General features: G+C 43.6%; 1 protein-coding gene across 8 annotated transcripts in view; it reads right to left on the bottom strand.

Moving 5' to 3' along the window:
- The window catches only part of MOB2 (MOB kinase activator 2), a 120,190-nt gene that overhangs the window by 17,023 nt on the left and 80,407 nt on the right, over positions 1 to 22,760 (bottom strand). The window contains exon 1 of one of the 8 annotated variants that reach the window (XM_030039937.2): positions 19,030 to 19,238. The exons of 6 other annotated variants lie outside the window; for them this stretch is intronic. In XM_030039937.2, coding sequence (XP_029895797.1) covers positions 19,030 to 19,139 — 110 coding nt within the window. In that variant the 5' untranslated portion in view covers positions 19,140 to 19,238. Of the gene's footprint in view, positions 1 to 549; positions 696 to 19,029; positions 19,239 to 22,760 lie in introns of those variants that run through there. One more of the 8 variants, XM_030039936.2, reaches the window with a different exon arrangement.

The following is a 22,760-nucleotide window of genomic DNA, read 5'->3' on the forward strand; positions in this document are numbered from 1 at the left end:
TCACTGTCTCCAGCAAGCTGTGCAGTTTCTTACACTGCACCTGAAACAAATCTCTTCAAGGACAAACGATCACGCTTCAATCACCGTCTCCTACCCTTCACACCCAACTAACTACTCTGTTTATTTTTTCTTTTTTGAATACAAGTAATCAGTGGCTTTTCTCTTTTTAATGTGGCATATTAAAGTGGGTTTAGTACCAGATAGAAGAGTAACTTCAGAAAGTTAAAAAGTTTATTTAAAAAACCTATAGTGGTGAGGAGCAGAGCTGCAGGCAAAACTCCAATCATTTTGTGCCCTCTGGATCATGCACTAGTTTCAGGTTCCAGCCAAGTCTCAAACACACTCATTTCCATTTGAAAATTGACAGAACAGGTCCAACAGGCCTTACATGACAAATTTGTCTCCCCATTTGCAAACCTCAAAACTCACAAGCCATCTTGAGTCTGTGAGGATGAAAATCACCACATATTATGAACCTTACAGGACAAAGATGCTTATTTTGTGATTAATAATGTTATTTTTTTTTTAGTAACTGACCCTGTTTCTTACCCGAGGTTAACTGGTATAATCCTAGCAATCCCCAGCAAATGTAGAAGAGAGCATGTCTCAACTGTCGGCAATCCAGCTGTGATGTGTTCAGGCAGCATTGGTGAGAGGACAGTAAAAGGCCCGTGGTTCATAGCAATGCACGCAAAAGTGGCACAAAAAGACAAATCTATTTTAAGGAAGATAAAAAATAAGATGCCCACAGAAATGTTATCAAATTATATTTTAAAAGTCACTTGAAGTTTTAGGGGTTATTTTCAAGTAACCTAGCTTGGACTTTATAATTTCTGCAGTTCACAATCTAGAAAATTTGGGGGTTGAAATGGTACGTTCCCAACTAAAACGTTTATGTGGAAAACTTACAGTCTCCAACAGCAACACCATATTCCACCTCACCCATGTGTACCTCTACACTACCAAACGACCGGATATATCAAACTATCTTGGCCTTTGATTTTCACCCTGTAATTTTTTCCTTTCTTTTTGAAGTGTCATGTTTTAAAATATCCTCCACTGATGAAGTATTATAGAGTGAAGCACTCCTGCCAAAACCTACTTTCTTGGTAATTGAGGATGGGGGTTAGCTTCTTAAAACACAGAATTAGAGAGGCAGTAAGCCAACATTTTAACAGTGTCTTTTAGGCCAATCTTTATGAACACTTTCATGTTTTTATATTTCCCAGTGAGTAAGGGTTTGTAATTCAAAGTTAAAGGTATACTGGGTATTTTCATTTTAGTTTCTCTCCCCTTTTTCAGGTAAGGAGTCAAATGGAATGTGAGTGGAACAAAAAAGGGAATAAAATACTTTAAGGTAAAAATTTTTAATATGGAAGCTCTCTCCCTCTAATGTACTCCATTCGCAGAAGGGAAAAACCCAAATATTTCAGCCATCCACAGAAGAGTACAGCTTTGTAAGGAAAACCAGGTTAGCTGCTCACAGATTTACTTGTTACCTTTCTGGTTTTTCTGTGGCATTTTACTGGAAAGAAGTTATCAGTTAATTTCTGGTTAGAAACATTCTGCGTAAGTATGGGACTCCTGAACCCATTCATAGCAGGAAGGAAACAGTTTTATGAGCTAAAATTCATGAGTCCTAGTGACTAACTGCCACCAAGAACAATGAAGAAGCAGGTTATGCCAGTTTTTACAGGACAGGAACAAACTCTTGAAGGCTGTCCGGTTTCCTACCTCAACAGCCCACAGTGTTTTCTCCTCAGTTAAGTACAAGGAATGGAAGCTTAGACGCACTAGGCAGCTTAAAAATCACTTCTTGGTAATTCAACATCTTTATTTGTATAGCATGCAAGAAAAGGGGAATAACAAGCTTCATCTTAACATCAGTAGAGCTGCCCTTCCTTTGAGAAAAAGCAGGAGACAATATTTGTATTTCCCTATTTCTTTAAAACTGTACACGATTAGCATCTCTGTGGCGATTTTTCTGCAATCCCATGTCCTGTTTTAACCCAGATCACTGCTAAGTCTTCAGCTGAAAATGCCACATGACAGCACGCCCAGAACACAAATCCTGGATGTACGTGTTCAGAGTAGGGGAAGAGGAGAAAAGAACATCAGCATGGGAAGGGAAGCCGTGTAAGGTATTGGAAGGCAAGCCCAAATCCCAGTGCAGCATAGAGTACAATTGTTCATGGATTTCTGCAGTCAGACTGTTTCTCCAGGGCCTGGGGAAGGGAAGGAGACTAAGTTTTTAAGACAGTCTCCGCTCTGATCTCCTCTCACCCCAGGTCTCTGACAGACCCCTCTGACCTCAGTTTCATTCTTCTCCTCTCCTGCCCTGGGTTAGCTCCAGGGCTCGGTTGCTGCGCAGGTCTAAGGGGGCTGTGCAGAATAAAATGTCTTTGGCAGCATTTCTGGCCCTGCTTCTTCATTTTTGTTCTGTTTTTTGAAGTTACTAATAGTTTATTTAAGAGGAGGAGGAAAGAAGAATGCACCCTACATGCCAGGGAAACTTTTTCTTCTGGATTCTCATAGTGGCTCTTTGCCTTAAAAGGGAATCTTTGCTTGGCGTCCGGATGCTCTGCTGTAAACAGTCGGTGCCAAGGCATGGCAGGCATGTTAAGGATGACAAGTGCCATAGCATTATTTCATAATGCTGCTTCTCAACAGAAAGCCCAAAACATTCTGTAGGGCCACACTGATTTTCCAGCTGGTGCTGCTGGCAAAGCAAGGAGAACATGGGACACCTGCACATGCTACATCTCTGGTACATCAGGCCTTCCCATTCGCTTTTGTAGGACTCCCCACCAATCTACTAGTGAAAGGTCTAGAGCACAAGTCCTGCAAGGAGCAGCTGAGGGAACTGGGGTTGTTTAGCCCGGAGAAAAGGAGGCTGAGGGGAGACCTTATCGCTCTCTACAACTACCTGAAAGAAGGTTGCAGCAAGGTGGGGGTCAGGCTCTTTTCCCAAGTGACAAGTGATAGGACAAGAGGAAACGGCCTCAAGTTGCACCAGGCAAGGTTTAGATTGGATATCAGGAAAAATTTCTTCACTGAAAGGGTTATCAAGCACTGCAACAGGCTGCCCAGGGAAGTAGTGGTGTCACCATCCCTGGAGGTATTTAAAAGATGTGTAGATGTGGCCCTTAAGGACATGGATTAGTGGTGGACTTGGCAGTGTTAGGTTAATGATTAGACTTGATGATCTTAAGACTCTTTTCCAACCTAAATGATTCTATGATTCTACTTCTCTTTTCCCTTGCATGTCACCTCCCAGCGCTAGCTCAGTGTTTGCCGTGCTGTTTGCCAATAGTGGCCTGTCAGCTGCATATTAACTGCCTTTCCAAGTACAGTGCTGAAACTCCCAGGTATTTGCAGGTGGCCAGGTACCACTGCTGCTCCTTCTCTTCTGCTCAGGATTCCCTATCTTCTCTTTAACGCAGCTCTGGGAAGAATGGCTACAGAGGCAAGGCCAGGCATGAAAACAGCTCAGTTAATGCTACAAAAATGCGCAGACTGCATTCTTGTGGTAAAACACGCTGGACTAGAGTTTCCTTTCTTCTCTGAGTGTACCTGCCAGAACTCATGTTCACATGCCCTGGTCCTCATGGGGGACTTCAACCACCCTGATACCTGTTGGAGGGACAAGACAGCACGGCACAAGCAATCCAGGAGGTTCCTGGAATGTGTTGATGACAACTTTCTTCTCCAAGTGACAGAGGAGCCAACAAGGAGAGGTGCTATGCTAGACCTTGTTCTCACCAGCAAGGAGGGGCTGGTGGGGAATGTGAAGCTCAAGGGCAGCCTTGGCTGCAGTGACCATGAAATGGTGGAGTTCCAGATCCCTAGGGCAGCGAGAAGGGCACACAGCAAGCTCACTACCCTGGACTTCAGGAGAGCAGACTTTGGCCACTTCAGGGATCTGCTTGATAGAATACCATGGGATAAAGCCCCAGATGGAAGAGGGGCCCAAGAAAGCTGGATAATATTCAAGGATCAGCTCCTCCAAGCTCAGGAACAACGCATCCCAACAAAGAAGGCGGCAGGCAAAAATGCCAGGAGGCCTGCGTGGATGAACAAGGAGCTCCTGGACAAACTCAAACACAAAAAGGAAGCCTACAGACGGTAGAAGCAAGGACAGGTAGCCTGGGTGAAATACAAAGAAATTGTCCAAGCAGCCAGGGATCAGGTCAGGAAAGCTAAAGCCCTGATGGAATTAAATCTGGCCAGGGACGTCAAGGGCAACAAGACAAGCTTCTATAGGTACATCGGTGATAAAAGGAAGACTAGGGAAAGTGTGGGCCCTCTCTGGAAGGGAACAGGAGACCTGGTTACTCGCGACATGGAGAAGGCTGAGGTACTCAACAACTTTTTTGCCTCAGTCTTCACCAGCAAGTGCTCCAGCCACACTGCCCAAGTCACAGATGGCAAAGGCAGGGACTGGGACAATGAAGAACCACCCACTGTAGGAGAAGATCAGGTTTGAGACCATCTAAGGAGCCTGAAGGTGCAAAAGTCCATGGGACCTGATGAGATGCATCCACAGGCCCTGAGGGAACTGGCAGATGAAGTGGCTAAGCCACTATCCATATTTGAGAAGTTGTGGCAGTCTGGGGAAGTTCCCACTGACTGGAAAAGGGGAAACATAGCCCCCACTTTTAAAAAGGGAAAAAAGGAAGACCTAGGAAACTACAGGCCAGTCAGTTTCACCTCTGTGCCCAGCAAGACCATGGAGCACATCCTCCTGGAAACTATGCTAAGGCACATGGAAAATAAGGAGGCAATTGGTGACAGCCAACATGGCTTCACTAAGGGCAAATCATGCCTGACAAATTTGGTGGCCTTCTACAATGGGGTTACAGCATTGGTGGATAAGGGAAGAGCAATGGATGTCATCTACCTGGAATTGTCCAAAGCATCTGACAGTCCTGCACAACACCCTTGTCTCTAAATTGGAGAGACATGGATTTGACAGATGGACCACTCAGTGGACAAGGAATTGGCTGGATGGTCACACTCAAAGAGTTGCAGTCAACAGCTCAATGTCCAAGTGGAGACCAGTGACCAGTGGTGTTCCTCAGGGGTCAGTATTGGGACCGGTGCTGTTTAACATCTTTGTTGGTGACATGGACAGTGGGATTCAGTGCATCCTCAGCAAGTTTGCCAATGACACCAAGCTGTGTGGTGCCATCAACACACTGGAGGGAAGGGATGCCATCCAGAGGGACCTTGACAGGCTTGAGAGGTGGGACCGTGCAAACCTCATGCAGTCCAACAAGGCCAAATGCAAGGTCCTGCACATGGGTTGGGAAAATCCCAAGCAAAAATACAGGCTGTGCAATGAGTGGATTGAAAGCAGCCCTGCAGAGAATGACTTGGGTGTGCCAGTTGACGAAAAGCTCAACATGACTTGGCAATATGCTTCTGCAGCCCAGAAAGCCAACCGTATCCTGGGCTGCATCAAGAGAAGCATGACCAGCAGGTCAAGGGAGGTAATTGTCCACCTCTACTCTGCTCTCATGAGACCCCACCTGCAGTACTGCCTTCAGCTCTGGGGCCCCCAACATAAGAAGGACATGGACCTGTTGGAGCGGGTCCAGAGAAGGGCCACAAAGATGATCAGAGGGCTGGAGCACCTCTCTTATGAGGAAAGGCTGAGAGAGTTGGGGTTGTTCACCGGGAGAAGAGAAGGCTCCAGGGAGACCTTACAGCAGCCTTCCAGTACCTAAAGGGGGCCTACAGGAAAGCCGGAGAGGGACTTTTTACAAGGGCATATAGTGATAGGGCAAGGGGTAATGGCTTTGAACTGAAAGAGGGTAGATTCAGATTAGATTTAAGGAGAAGTTCTTCTCTGTGAGGGTGTGAGGCACTGGAACAGGTTGCCCAGAGAGGTTGTGGATGCCCCATCCCTGGCAGTGTTCAAGGCCAGGCTGGATGGGGCTTTGAGCAATCTGGTCTAGTGGAAGGTGTTCCTGCCCATGGCAGGGGGGTTGGAACTAGATGATCTTTAAGGTCCCTTCCAACCCAAACCATTCTGTGATTCTATGAACTCCTCCCCCAGACTGAGAGGAGATATCCACAGCCTCTCTGCTTGCCTTTGGGGAGGGTCTTCTGACTGTGTAATCCTTGCACTGGTCCAGGTTCCCCTCCAGTCAACACACTTGGGAGGAGCTGAGTGGGACAGAGCCCCAGGAACACCAGGGAAGTGATGTCAAATGGGGGACAAATAGATTATTTATTTCTAGGAGCCAGTGATGCAACTTAAAAAAGAACTATTCACTACAGAAACAGAAAATTACCTTGTCCAAGCAAATACCCTGTTGTTCTTCATTTTGAAATGTTCTCTTTTACATTCCTGCCAAAAAGCCCTCACATATCCAAACCAGGAGGTGCCAACATGAAGCCTCAGCAAGATTCTTTTCCTAAGTGATTTACTACAGCCCAGATTTTTGGTAATTTGGGGATTAGGAAAGAAAAAGGACACAAATCTTTCCTAATGTTTATTTTCAAGAGCTCTACATGGAGCCAAATTAGGTCTGTGGTAAGAGAGATTCAGTAGGTCATAGATTAACAGTGTTGCAACAATTAATTTATCCAATGCTTAGAACAAACCATACAGCAGAACAGCGCGTCATAGGTGCCCAAGTCCTAAGCCCGTCACACACATGGGTTTGTTTTTAAGTCTCCAATTGTAGGCAAACTCTGACTGTCTGACAAAGGAAGCCAAAAACTGAGCAGAAAGAGGGCAAATCCTTGCTTGAGAAGATGTCTCACAGTATACTCTCTCCTGCTTGCAACTCCTCCTCCCCTAGAACAGTACTCTCAGAGCAGACCCTGGTGCAGGGCACCAAGGGACAGGAGAGGCCATGCCATGCTATGCTAACTCTCCAGGGCATCTCTGCCCAGCCATTCATCAGTTCATCAGCCGAAAATACCGGCTGGAGTTGTGCGTTCTGGGTTTTGTCTTGTCAACATGCAGCTCATTTTAGTCCGCAGGCACACACTCCAAACCCATCAGGCCCCTACACAATACCAAGATAAGGTTGCTCCTGTATCCTTGCCTCCCATTAGAGGAAAAATGTCATTTGTATTCTAGCCACACAAATGCTTCCTCATCATCCTCCATTGCTAAATATACCCCCATACTGCAGCTAGACAGTAGGAAAAGGATTCATTTCACCTAGCCACGGATACCTGCATATGTAAATGTGCTCTCTAAGGACCTTTTAAAGTCAGCAGAGATAACTGGTTTTTTCTCTATACTGGAAAACACTTCAGTCCAATGCAGAGATCTATAGTATACCTTAAATTTCTTTAATTAAAACAAACAAGCAAAAAGAAAAAGTAGCTCTCAACTGAGAGCAGACAATGGCAGAGATAACAAGTCTGTTTCTGTTACAGATGCTGCATGCTGCAGTAGGGAGATCTGCTGCAGTACAGAGCCATGAGAACAAGTGATCTGCACCAAGATTTGAAAGCAAGTAAGTTTTGGGGTGGCTTTTAACACCTTTCACACTTCGGGGAAGGCAAATATAGGCCTGTCAGGTTGTCATGGTTTAACCCCACCCCGTAACTAAGCACCACACAGCCACTAGCTCACTACCACACCTCTCCCCAGTGGGACGGGGGAGAGAATCAGGAAAAAGTAGCACTCGTGGGTTGAGATAAAGACAGTTTAATAGGACAGAAAGAAAGAAAATTATGATGATGATGATGATGATGATGATAAAATCACAATAACAATAATAATAATAATAATAATAATAATAAAAGAACTGGAATATACAAAACAAGTGATGCACAATGCAATTCTCACCACTCACCAACTGATGCCCAGTTAGTCCCCAAGCTGTGATCCCCTCACCCCCACTCCCCCCAGTTTATATACTGGGCATGACATCACATGGTATGGAATACCCCTTTGGCCAGTTTGGGTCAGCTGTCCTGGCTGTGTCCTGTCCCAACTTCTTGTGCCCCTCCAGCCTCCTTGCTGGCTGGGCATGAGAAGCTGAAAAATCCTTGACTTAGTATCTAACACTACTTGGCAACAACTAAAAACATCAGTGTGTTATCAATATTATTCTCATACTAAATCCAAAACACAACAATATACCAGCTACTAGAAAGAAAATTAACTCTATCCCAGCCAAAACCAGAACACAGGTTTATTATTATAATACTCATAATAGTGTTTTTTCAAACACATGATCTGAAATGCTGGAGGCCAGAAAAACTGCTTGCAAAGGACAAGGGAAAACTAAAAAGAACCTAACTGGCAAAAAAAGTCCATCTCTCTCAGTTTTTAGACTCTGCAAATTGCAAGAAAACGTAAATGTACCATAGTAAAAGAAACTTCTTAATTAACATATCTATTCCCTGTGTGTTTTCAGACACACCTACTAACTTAAGCAGTGATTTATTTATTTATTATCCTGTAACCTTCTATTGGAACACACTTAGAGTTATTTTGACTTCTGTGTCATGATTAAATTCAAGTTCTAGCAGTAACTGCTCCTCCTGGTTATTCTGATGCAGCCCTGTTATCTTTCTAGAAGAGCACATGCAGTACACTTTGGTCCACCTTTGCAGGGAGGGAGTTCACCACCAGAGTACATAAGCCACTGAAGACACTGTTATCTTCCAACCCTTATGAAGTTTGTAGACCTGGCAGATTGCAAAGCTATCTTTTTATTTCTAAACCGAGCAAATTTGATTTGGAAACCTCATGGCCTCATAAATGTGGGATTTCACAACGTAGCTTGCAGAGAGTTGCTTTTCAGGATAGAACTGTGCTTTAATTGCTGGGAATTATTTCACCATGGCAACCTGGCTTCAGCAGTCAGACTTCTTGCTATACAGCCCAAGATACACAAACGCAGACAGTCTACTCTGCTCAGAGAGTACCAGGGTGCAGACAGGTTTGTCTTTGTAAGAAGTGTTTTAGTTTCCTCACTGCTTTTTTGCCTTGCAAGCTCTCTTTGTACGATAAAAAACATTTATCTAACAATGCTAACTAGTTTTAAGTAGTGCTGTAGCCTAAAGAAAACCTGCAACAAAAGAAATATGTTAGATATGCAGGCCAAGCTCACCACCTTACCTGCATACTATGCTTTGGAAGACAGGTACGTATAAAGTCTAATCTACTTGTAATCTGAATTTTACAATTCTCAACTTTTAAAAGTCTACAAGAATGTCCAAAAATGCATTTTATAATTACACTGTGCAGTCTGAAAGAAGGCAATATGGACTGCATGACATTCCCCAAACAGTTAATGAGAATACTCGCTCCAAGAGTCTGTGCTCTCAATAGATAAATATTTTTCAACATGGTGCAACATGTCAGCTTGCAGCTGAGCTCAGTCATAGTTGTTGTCTCTCTCCTCAGCTCCCCAGAGGCAAGGAACAGTAAAGGACTGTCTTTTTACTTCCGGCAGGACTGGGCAAATTACAACTATTTAGGCACAAAAAGTGTCCTACATCAGAAGGATAAGCTAGTTATTTTTGTTGGGAAGAGAGAAAACAAATTCATCACCTGCCTTGCTACTACAGTTCCACCTTTGAAAACATCATCTATATGTAATCACACAGTAGGCAAGACTTCAACAGCTGAATCCTTCACATAAACACCATCTGGTTTACACCTTAAAAAAAAAAAAAAAAAAAAGTGGTTTAATAGGACAGAAAAGTGCTAGGGCATATCACAACTGAGAGTGCACATAGAAACAGGTAACAACACAGCTATTTCAAACATCTTAGCTTTTTTTGTAGGAGCTTCAGTAAATAATATAAACTCGATTAGATGTATAGCATGGGAAGAAAATGTAAGTTGTTTTCACTGTTCATAAGCAATTTCGCATGCCTGCACCTGTAAACTCACTTTTAAAGCATTTGTACTAGCACACACATGTGCATCTTGTTGCATTGAGACAGAGCTGTGAGGAATGCAATTACCTACCGAGTCATTAGTTATTGAACAGGTTGGGCAAAGAAATACCAATGTGAAGAAGCAGCCCCACCTGAAATTGTCATCCACTGTATCAAGCTCCACAAACTCATCTCTTACACTTTAAATTAACTACAGCATTTTAATTAGGAAGGATATTTATTTACTAGAAATGACCATGGGTCGAGGTCAGTTCTCTCTCAATGGGAGCTTTTAAGATCAAAAATTGATTATTTTTTTTTCTTTTGTTAATATTTTGGCTTTCATTTAAACCAAAGTTAGTTCAGGGAAGTCCCACCTCTCCTGGCATGCCTTAGATCAGATCCTGTGATGAGAAACGGTGCCTTTCAGTCTTAGTATGAACTATCTTGTTAAACAAAAAAACTGAAATCCATAATTAGAAGGCATAAACTGTGTCTCTTCACAGGGTAAGAAAGAGTTGAAGGTAAAAGGAATCAAAGCATTATCTTAATTAGGTAACTTTCATTAACAAATTATATGTACAAAACATTCACTAACCTAACCACGTAGTTAATTTTTAAACTTTGCGACAGAATGATGCAATGCTCTGTTCAGTTTTGTCATCAACAGCACACAGCTGTTTCAGTATGCCCTAGAAAACAGCACATTAAGTTTTGCTTTCTATACAACAGAGGAAAAAAAAAAAAATATGTATTTAAGGTACAAACTCTGTGGAATCATGGGCCAAAGTAAAGAATATTTGAATGACTGATTGAAAAAAATAGTAGGGTGGATAATAGTTTAATTACTGGTACAGTTAGATCAGCCACTGTTAATTAGCTCATGAGACAGCAGTGATTCCCAACCTTAATTTATTAATTTTCAGGGTACTCCAAGGGAGACTGAAAAGCTTAAGTAGAAGCATCTTTACAGATGCTTACTGATCCATTAGCAATCAGAAAAACCCAAAAACACAGATACTCAAACTTGGAGTGTTACGTCCAAGGGCTTGCTGAAATACAGATTCATTCTTTTAATTAAATGCCAAAAGCTCAGCCAAGAAATTGGTTAAGGAAAACTATTAATTTTCAAAAATAAATATTAAAATTAGATGCACAGTTGCATGCTGGATTAGTTTCATTCCCTTGGCTGCACATGCAAATGACAAGCAGTATCTTTAAACTGTTCATGTGGATTTGCAATTAATCAGTTCACACAAGCAGAGACCAACATCTAAGATTCTTCCTCAAAACCCAATGCGAAGTCATGCTTTTACACTAGCTTTTGCAACCCAACAGCACACCTCAAAAGAAGGGATGGTTATGACCACCTAACTCTTCAAACACAGCCTGCACTGCTCGCCTGAGAAGCCCTGTTTCAATTCCTGGCAGCAACCAACAGTTCATACTGGTTTTGCAGAGATGTAACCATACTACTCGTGTGTAGCTGCGCTGGTAGTTTCACTGTGAAGAAATGAAAGATGGTCCCTAACCAGTGAAGAAGTCTCTCTCAAAATAGTTTACTATCACTCTTGGGTGATCCAGTTACTTCTCAATATTTTATTCTCTACTTCAAAAATCAATAGGCATCCTTCTCATAAAGCCTGTAACTGAAATCACTTAACAGATTAGTTAGCTCGACTAAGAAAGATGTGCAGATTTAAAGACTGATGTATTTGAATGATGTACCTAGACATGAAATAAAGCTTTGTATGCTGAAAAACAACAGAAAAATAAATATTTCAGTTGAGACAGAATACAGTTTTCCCTCTGCCCCACACAGATGGTGGTCTCAAGACCCCAGCTTTATCTTTTCCCTGCACAGGTTTGTTCTGAAGAAATAAGGCAGTCACATCAAAACTGAGGACTTTGTGTAATGAAGAATCAGCAAAACCTCGTTTATCACAATTTCCTTTCCCCTGTCTTGCCAAATGCATCCTGCTGATTGTCAGCACTTCTCCCTGTAAGGCTTTGGTGTTCCAAATCTGGGATTTGTGGTCACATTGGACTGAAGAGCAGATCTGGGTGTCTGGAGTGTGAGTGGAGCTACCAAGGTGCACCTTATGTCATCCCTCCTGTGTGTGAATTTTTGTAAAAAAAGAAGCCCAAGCCTTCTTTCTTCATTAACTCCATGTACTTTGTATGGTGTGCCAGGATTATTTTTTTCAGATATTAAAGCTGTCCTAAGAATTTTAATATTCTGTCACTACCTGCCTTTCTGAGGACAGCTGCACTCACTGCTGATTCTTCCTTTTTTAAAAATGAATTACACAGACATCCACAATGTTCCTTTCACCTGGGGAGCATCTGCTATCACCAGTCCCTGCTGTCTGAGCAAAAGCACTTCTAAACTTATTTCAGTACCAGACAGAAATGAACTTGGAAAATTAACAGAGCAGCATTTTCTGACAAGCTCAAACAACTTAGCTCCACTGTTAATGAACACCATTAACTCCAAGAAGTGTTTTTTTTCTTCAGAAGCTGGAAGAAAGGGTTAATCCATACATTAACTCCAAGAAGTGGGTTTTTTTCTTCAGAAAGCTGGAAGAAAGGGTTAATCCATACATCCTATACCCTTCTCTTTCCAGAGACCAAGTGCTGGCAGCTCTTAAAAGAAAAGCAACATCTCTAACAGCAATTTGCTGATGTCTTAGTTAAGATTCTGTTAAGCCCCACAGCACCAGGGATTAAGAAATAGGATTAGAAAATCCCCCTCAACAAAAGATTTTATCAAACTCAGTTTTGGTGTAGTCACAAAGAAAGATGTATGATAGGGGAACGGATAAATTTTGTCTTAGTCATCTTAGAGACAGGGCAACAACTGGTGGGAGACCACATTCCTAACACCATACCTCTTCAGCAAAGATCATCGTGAATGGAAAGAGAAAAGCTCTTCTACAGAGGATTTTTTTTCCTCCTACAAACCTACTTGATAAAGACCTTGGGGCGTACAGATGGTTTGAGATACCAGAGAACAGCAGATAGAAATTAAGTGTGAAATGGATACTTTCTCCATAAAGAGCAGCACCAGAAACATGGGCTATTACAACACAGGAAGCAGAGACAAACCAGGAATTGTAGTCAACTACCAGAAGGATGAATGTTGCACACTCGTACTTTGTGTGTATATAAACTGAAATCATCTCCCAAGCAGAAACAATCAGCTCAAATCTGGAACAAATCCTATAATGAACTAGACACATACCAAGAAAACAAAATAAAAGAAGGGTGAATAATTTCAGAAGTTTGAGATTACAATCAAATCTATTCTTCTTAAAGTGTCCAGGAGGGATCTTCAGAAAAAAGAAGCTTACTTTTGCCTGCAAAACAGAGCGAAATGCTGTTAAACCTCAGGCAGGTGCCCTTCCTATACTAGCTCTGGAGACACCTTACAAGGTTATTTCAACACACAGAAGAATTTTAGCAGTCCTCTCCCTCTGGCTATTGCTTCACAGGATGTAGAACACGTAACCAAAATACAGCTCAATGTTGTAAATACCTCTGAAGAAAGACACTGACTTCTTCATTAAGTTAGTAAATTGTGTATGGTTCACCAATTTTCATAAACGCACCAGCGTCACGACACTCCTGCAGTGAATGCACGTGAACAGACAGACAGACGACTATACTAAAGAAACAGAGGAGTGCATGGCTCACTGGACCGCTAGTGAGGGACATCTTTCCAGAGCACAGCTTCAAGTCCTGAGCTCCAGAAGGAGACCAGGTTGTTGCATGGCTTTGTCAGAAGTATCCCACAGCTCACAGTGGGGCTGAACAACAAGCAGAGCACTACAAGCTTTGCAGCCACAACCAGAAGAGACTTTGCTACCTGCGTATGCTGGGAACACCCGCCTGCACAAGCAAGGAGAGTCGCCCCTCTGGAAGGCAGGTCCCAGCCGCATGAGTCCACCAGCCTGGCAATGCCACTCAGGCCTACCTCCACTGCAACCTGCCCTGTCCCACGGACAGAACGCCCGTGTCAAAGAACAGTCTCCACAAGCACATCTCTGCTTTCATAAGCACAGAAGAGCTACGACAAAGCCCCTCCTAGCCGGTCACACCTTGCCAAAGCACAAGATGTTACTGCCCCATAGTGTCCTTGGTCCTTTCCGAGCACCTGGGTGAGAGTCCTGAAAGGCTGTCATTGAACAAGAAATCAGCTCCTGTTACAGAAATATTCAGCAAGACACAGCACGACAATTAATGATGTCAGTTGCCCTGAACCATAAACATTTTGAACTATTTTGGTACAATGGAAAGTTGTGGGAGGGAGAAAGAAAAAGAACAGGACAGAAATAGCTGACATGGTTCTGAAGAGCATTTTGCCTATAAGTCCCTTCCCTGCACACTGCCCTCCCTCCCTTCTCTTCTGCCTGTCCCCAGACTTTTGCATTAATCAGATTAGCTAATGTTAAACAAGGCTCTTTCTAATTACTTTCTAATACTGTAGACTGGACTAAGGTATTGAAAAATGTTTCTACCTAAATTAGGATAAAACAAGACTGATTTTTTTAAATACTTGCTTTAGTCCTGTTGATACACACGAGCATCACAGACAACAGCTATCTTCAGCAATGAGAGTCAAGGCAGTGGAGGCAGCCACAAACACACCCACCTATGTCCCCTTTCATGAACATGTTCAAGACTACTTTGCATGATCACTTAAAAAACAGAATCCAGCGTCAAAATTAACCTGTTTTCTTTCTGATCTTGCTATGAATTGAGGAATAGATATAGGATTTCATTTTTCAAAAATTTCTAAGTGCTGGATGTAAAGATATATAGCACTATCCATGATGCCAACACAAACTTGCTAATTTATCTGACTGAAGCCATCATTAGCACACTATCACTGAAGACAAATTAGTACGCTCTCGAAAAGCACCTGTAAAAATTCCACTTTGTTAGTGATGCCAATGGCACACTTACTCAAAAAGAGTGGGGTTGGTTGTTTTACTTTTTGGTTGGTATCCAAATCAATCCCTGCACATTGCTGTAAAAAGGGAGGCTCCTATGAGAAAGTGGAGTTTTAAGTTATCTATTCCCACACTCATCCTGGACTATGTGTACCTATAAATCAGACTGTACTTTATCAGAAGTCATTACACAATGACATCACAACTCTGTGATGTCTCTGACATCATTCCTCTTTCCTGACACCATATCACCAATTATTAGTCAACTATCCCAGAGGGACTCGGTTTCACTGGAGACTTAAAAGGAAACACACTGACTAGGAAGCTGCATGAGGACTAGTCTCTGAAAATCGCCTGCACAGGACCCAAAGTGCCAGGGCACAGCAAACATGCTACAGTTCTGAGCCACATTCGAGCATCTGAATCAGAATTCAAGCACTGGCACAGGCAGTGAACACAGTGTCCTGAAGTCATCAGCAAGCGGCTCTGAAGAATGCTTATGGCCAGATCAGTTATCTGCTGGGACCAAAGAGGGGAGATCTCTCCTGTACCCGAGTCTTCCTTCCACTTGTGCTGCTTGAGGCCAGTAAAAAGCACACCTCTGCAAGGAAGCTAACAGTCATCAGCTGCTTCACAAAAAACTTGAACAATTAATTAAATAATGTTAAAAAGTAGAATAATATTCCAAGTTTTTAATTGTACTTTTTTCCCTTTCCCCTGCTACCTCTCTCTAGAACCACCAACTTGTAGAAAACAAAACAACAACAAAAAAACAGAAAAACTGCATCCTTCCCCCCCCCCCCCCCAACTATGGGCTAAATAATTACACAATTCATTACAGGAGAGGAGAAAAACGAGATTAACATATTTCAAAGATACATCTGAAGTGAAACGAAAGTCCTAATTAAACTCTGTGCTAAGGAATACACATAACTTCATCTCAGCTATGCTATGATTAATTTAAAGGGGAGATGACACTTTTCTAATGGTAGTTTAATTTTTTTAAATCATTACAAGTAGTCTTGGTCCCATCCCTGAAGTGTTAAACACAGTTTACTAACCCACATGATGAAAGATACAAGCATCTCCAGAGTTCTTCATAGCTGAATCACTAATAAGTTAAAGGAGTAATAAACCTAAAAGTAGCTTTCATAAAAAATTAATTAGAAAGGCTGAGAGCACATCTGTTGCTTTTGTTACATTTCCCCCCCCCTTTCTGGTTCAGTTGTCTTTCCCCATGCTCTTTTAAACTCTTTTCAGGTTCTCAGGGATGCTGCTTCTTCTCATGAAGCCTTTTTGCTTCCTCACACTTCCCTCGTTCTTTCCTCCCCGTACTGATTTTTCCTTTGGCAGCTGTTACTACTAGTGCGTGACACAGACACTATTTGGCACCCAGCAGCTAGGAGGACTTGGACCTACTAACTAATGAAAACAACTTGCATGTTAAAAGCTTCAAGAGAGTGAGTTAGTTGTAAGTACATACAACTCATGTAAATAATATACAACAAATTTGCTGTGGAGGAAAATCATACTGACTAAGTATCATACTGGAACAACTGAGCTTTATAATTCACAACCAGGAGAGAGACAGAAATGGAGGACAATTTAGAGAGAAGACGAGCACTCTAGCCCTTGTCCATCGTGAATTTCTGCAAGTCCTTGGCAGCCTGTGGAGGGCTGGGAGGGAATGGTGATGGCTCCCGGTTACGCTTGAGAAAAAACCCTAAAATGCAGTAGGCTGTTCATAACTCCGGGCTACACACAAGCAAGATATCCTTTGAACTCATCACCAAGCCATTTGTAGGCCTGAGCAACAGAAGAAAAATTACTTCATCCACAGTTTAGTATTGATTCATCTCCTGTATAGGCTACAGAAAACTCAATCAGCAGTGTTTCGGGTGGCCAGGCTTAAAAGTCATGTTTGATACCCTTTGGCCTACAGTTACTCTGAAATAGATGGTAAACCATTACAGTAATGTGGGATTCATCTCATTTAACTTCCTATGACTAAAACAGAGATGCTAGCGAGTGAGCTAGTCGCTCTGTATTGGGCTGGCACTGCACCTCTGCACTGAAAAGCTCCCTGTTCTTCTCTACCAACAATAAAGTGGACAAAGCTCAGCTGTGGATGCCTACGCTCAAAGAAATCCCACCGCAGCTGTCACCAACAAGCCACCATTTTTGGCCTAAACGAGGTCCCATGTGGCAGCTCCTTTCACCATCACTGGGCTCACACTTTCTTAAGCACTAATACCCAATTTCTGCAAAAATGGAACTTTGATTGGACTTATTTAACCAAGGCTTCTAGCTAGTGACTGTGCTCTTATGCTATCTGAACTATTTGCAGAAAAGGATGAATTTATGTTTTACAGAACAAAAACCGAAGAAAAGCAAGATGAAGCAACACACATAAGGTCAGATAAGGCCTGAAGTATATTCAAGAAGAGAAGTAAGAGAACCAGTCTGGTATCTAAAGAAAGTTTTTGTGACTTGGTATTTCTCTCGAACTGGGTACAAAAGGAGATAACCCAGAATGAAAAGACACATTTAAAAAACCCTCTACTACGAAACAGTAATTACTCCCATCTAGTAACAGCTTAGCAAAATAAAGTTACACTATTAATTCCCGAGCCCGAAATATTTTATGTATGACAACAACTTTTCCCTGCTTTCACAACAGTTTTATAGTATATGTAGAAAATAAACCTCAGGGAAAAAAGGCAAGTAAAATTATGTGCAATTCCTGCACATACTCCAGTTGGAGGAGAAAGGACAAGGTTTGTTATACTTTTTCAAAAGCGTGCACTGAACAAATCATAAAAATATATGTTTCACTGCTAAGTCACATGAAGTTACCTATACTTTAAAATAAACTGCCATAGTTGCTGGACAAAAGGTCTGGCAATTCTTCCCTACAGAGGCACCCATCTATTTACATCTGGGAGTGCTGCCAACAGAACAGCTACCAAAAACTTCAAAAGGTTCACAGCATGAATAGCAAGCCACTGGCCAAAGGATTTTATGATATGACCAGCTGTGTAACACCACATTGAATTATAGACACACCACCCCCAAAAAATGCAAAGAAGGGATGTTAAACTTGTTAAAAAGCTGAAAAAGAAACCTGAATTCCTTAAACTAATGTTTTCTACAGGAAAGTAATTTTTAACAGGGGGGAAAAAAAAAAAGGTACTGCAATACAGCACTTCCTTAAGAACAACTCTAAGCAGTTCTCACCAAGCTTACTGTAAGCCCAGTGAACTTCTCTAAGTTTAAGTTGCAGCCAGAGCTCAGCCGCTTTGTGATCAGAACGCTCTGCTGTAATAAATGGCTCCCCTAAATTCACTCAGGGAGAGAAGAGACATGAGTCAACAGAGGAAGAGAGGGATAATGTTTCTGTTGACAAACATTTAACAATTGGCAACAGATAGTAGGAAACAGGGACAAACGAAAGCTTGCCAAATAAAGTTATGCTGGAGGAACAAGGCTCCTTTTTAGAGCAGCACTGCATTCTTCACAGATCCCAGAAAAATATCTGAACACACTTAACCAAAATAAAAAGCTGCAGTTGTTGAAGAGCAAGGCTGCTAATCCTAATACTTGCGGTGACGTTTTTCCCTGCAAACCACAACGGATCAGAACTCCTCCGAATCAAATTACTGCACATCCTTTGCCAAAGAGTCTGGTTTTGGTCTCACTAGTCATACACATCCCGATGTTCACACAAGTCCTTCTGAGCTACATGAGCAATTTTTTCCCCTCATCTTACAACATTTCTGTAGAAAACATGCCAAAGCATATGTAGCGTCTCAGTCAGACTCCTTATTCAGGAAAGCCAGGACCTTGACTGTCTGCTTACGTCCTGGAAATGTAGTTCTCGGGGAGCGCAAACAGAACTTGACTGCAGTATTATGGGTGGACAAATGTTTCTCTCCAAGCAGCTACTGCGGTTCCAACTTCCACCCTCCCAGATTGCCACACAAGACCCAGAGGGAGCCAAAGGCAGCCTCCCTCCTCCAGACGCGAGAGGGGCTGAGCAGAACAAGGCACCCGGGCCAGATTTTTAACTCCGGCTCCAGCTCCCTTCTCTCTCAGGGCCGTACACACACTCGTTCCTGGGGGGTAAACCCCCCGTTCACGCACACCCACCCGCCCACGGGAGCCCCGCGGGGCAGCCGCCCTGCCTGCCCGCCGCCGGACCCGTCCTTACCGCAGCACTTTGCCCACCGCCTGCAGGACCATTTTGCAGCTTAATCCGGGTTTGGGACTCTGGGCGAGGACGGGCCGTTCACCGGGGAGGCTGCAGTGATCCCCAACCATGGTACGGCGGGAGGAGCGCGGCGCAGCCGAGCCGAGCCGAGGGGGGGAAACGCCGTGGCGCCGGTGGGCACGGCACGGCACGGCCCGGCCCGGGCTCTCCGCCCCTCTCCCCGGCCAGCAGCCGCCCGCCCCGCCGAGCGCCCCGGCCCGGCCCCGCCCCGCCCGGCGCCGCCAATGGGCAGCGGCGCTGGGGGCGGGCGGCAGCCGCGGCTCCTCCGCCCGGCCCGGCCCGGCGCTGGCCCGTTCAGGCCGGAGAAGGCCGCGGCCCGGTCACACAACCCTCTCCTCCCTCGGGCCCCGGCGCCGGGCAGGGCTTTGCGGTACCTTTCGGGAAAACGCTGCAAGGAGCCGGGGGGCCGTGGCGGGTCTGCGAGCAGTGGGCAGGAGGGAGGAAGCAGCCCGGCCCCGGCCCCAGAGGGTCCACCAAAGCAGCACTGTCCAACAAAGCACCACCATCAATAATAAAATCCCCTGCCGCTTCTTTTGGCAGCCAAAAAGTAAGGAGGACAAAGGAGTTGCCGTAGGACGGCGATGCCGCGCGACACACAGTTCTACAGGCCCCATCCGTAATGGGGCCACGCTGGGCTCCCGGTGAGAATGGGAATAATGACGCCTTTCGTGAGCAAGGCTTTGCATTGCTCCCTCAGGACTCGGTGACAAACAGGGGCACGGGCTAGCCCAAGAGCAGAGCTAGATACGTTCTGCCAGAAACACAGTTTCACACAGTGAATGTCAGCCCAGCACTGACATCAAGACCTTTATCAGAGGGGTTTAAACAGAGGAAGGGTGAACAGTAAAACCACAAACAGCAAGAACCACCTTGCCATTACGACCAGAGTTAAGAGCAGGCGCTTGGGCAATGGTCCTCAGAGGACGAGTGATTAAGCAGCATCCCCAAACATAAGGTCCGTTGTAACACACCAGCAGTTTTACATAGGGAAACTGCTTTGCAGTGAGTTTTCCTAACAGACCTTAGAAAGGCACCGTACGTCCAGCTCCTCAGCCCCACCACATAACCACCACTCCGCACACACCTTTTGGACAGGCAGCTGTGGCCACGGCTTGCTGATGTAGCATTTAGTGCCAAATCATAACAAAAAATGTGATGGGTGTGGTGTGACCTAGAACACAAAGCCCTGAGGACATCACTTATTCTGGCACACTAAAACCCGATCCGTGACATCTCGGAGAAAACGGTGGTTTTGCCATTTTACATACACCAGCTGCAGTCGGAAGGGGCAGCTCCCCAGACAGGTATAGCCAAGCACTCCAGTTCGTTTACTAAACAGGCATCTCCCTCTGTAAACAGAAGGCCAACAGACTTGTTGAATTAAACCTAGCACAAATCATGCCATTGCTGCTGTCACCAACCTGACATCACTCGGTAAAAGCAGGTGGGAATGTGGCTGCTGTTTGCATAAACCCAAGAAACTGCAGCCACGTGATGCAACTTGGAGGAATCACGTGCTGCTACTCATTCCCAAAGCACCTACCCAGGCAGCAGTGTTTGTCAGTCACACGCTGTCTTTTAGTCGCACGTCCAAGTTAGGCCTCTACGCCCTTGTGAAGCAGGAGGTATTTTTATTCCCACTCTCCAAGCAATCCACTTAAGATGGAGTTTTAATGACTTCACTGATAGCACACAGGAAGCCTGCAGCTGAACACAGCTCAGCTTTCCACTCTGCGGCCCAGCGCTTCATACAGAAGATTATCCAACCCTTGAAAAACCTGATGCTTGCCCAATCTTTTCCCCAAGTAACAGCGACTTGTCACAGTAACATTAAAAAGCAACAGTCCTGGCAAATGGAGGAAGGACACCTGCCAAGAGGGCAGTTGCCCATGCTTCGTTCACCAGTGAAATCTGCACAGAGAGAATTTTGTTTAAAAAACCACCCTAAAAACAACTAGCCTGTGATATAAAGCAGCTTAAGTTTTATTAAAAGTCTGTCTATCCAAAGTAAATTAAAGAAAAATCCAGGGGTCAAACCAAAATAAATACAGCTCTGTGGTGTTACAGTTGTATTTGGAAAGCTGGCCTCTCCGTGACTCTGACAGCTAATCATTGCTCTTCAGAGATGGAGCTTCAGTGGTATCACACAGGTTAGGAACCGATGCTCTGCTATTAAAACTGATAGATAACAGAAATAAAATTTTTAAACCTGATATCTTTTTATTTTAACCCAGATGAATGACCCACTTCTCTATTCTGTTAGCTTCTGCATCAAACCGGTGCTTTCCCTTTCCTCAACCATACCTGTCCACAGCACCCTTTCCTCTACCTATCAGTTTTCCTCCATTCAAGCAGTAGCCCCTTTTTGGATCTACTGCATGCTACAGTTTACCATGCTACGGTCAATTTTAAATGCTCCAAAATAATAAAACCAAAACACACACTTTATTTATATGGCATCAACATAAGTAATTTAAAACACATGTGCAGCATGGATTCTCGCACTTCAACAAGATTTAGGGCACATGTGCAGACACAAATGGGTTTACGTGAAAGCTGCTGCATCCAGAAAGATCAGTACTCAATCTAAAAGCAATTTATTTATTTGAATACAGCTACTGGTCTGATCTCTACGTATGCATATTCTGAAGGATGCATATCTGCACTTCCTCAAGAGCGTGTCTTACAGCCATCCGATATGCTGCCTATTTAGATCCATAGGCAGCTTCTTTTTCACCTGCTTCCTCAACATCCTCTGCATGAAACAACTGTTGGATCCAGCCTTAGCACAAGTGTGCTTCAGCAGCAGCAAACTGCTTCTAGCATATACCTTACCCACCAGCCAGGCTTGAAAGATCACAGAGTTGAGTATTGAAATAAATACTAAAACATTAACAGAAATATCTGTGAACGGACCTACCAACAGCTTTATGACTTGTACATCAGCAAGACAGTAACATCACTGCTGGTAGGGAAGGGCACAAAATGGTATACTAGGAAGAGGGGAGCCCCATTTCCCACCACTTGCACATGACTATATATGCTTATAGTACACTGACGGAAAGTTTTCTACATTGATCCCAACTACCAAGCCAAGGAATGGTATTTATAAATTTTATGAATAATGCTTTGTGTTTATGATGACGTTATAAGCAGCAGTTAACAATTACATATTTATTTTTCCCTTTTACGGTTCCATAAAAATTAAGTGTCAAGCGGCCACCACAGGGATGTATACTAGTACCCAGAGGTTTGGCAAAGCAAGTCGTATCAACCCATACAAGCAAACAATGTCTGTGTGTGTGTGTGTGTGTGTGTGATCATAACCATTATTTTGATTAAGGTACAATTAAGCATTTGTATGTATAGAAATGAGGCCTTGTAACATCAGACTTGTAAAGTTCTGTTTTAAATTAAACTGAAGTTTATTGTGTGTCCCTCACTGACATACGATGTTTCAATTTTGCTAGCTAATTAGCCCTTTTGTTTGACTTTAGCGTGCCCTGCTAGCACCTAGCCAAGTACCCTTTCCAGTTACCTCCAGTGCATCCTCAGGTCTCTGGAACCACTCAAAATCAACAATGAAAACATTTTATCTTCTAGCTTGCTTCTAAGTGGTATTTTTACTGAGATTACATCTGCTCTCCATTTTGTCATCCTCATACAGCAGC

Source organism: Aquila chrysaetos, chromosome 16 (genome assembly GCF_900496995.4).
Source record: "Aquila chrysaetos chrysaetos chromosome 16, bAquChr1.4, whole genome shotgun sequence".
Lineage (NCBI taxonomy): Eukaryota > Metazoa > Chordata > Aves > Accipitriformes > Accipitridae > Aquila > Aquila chrysaetos.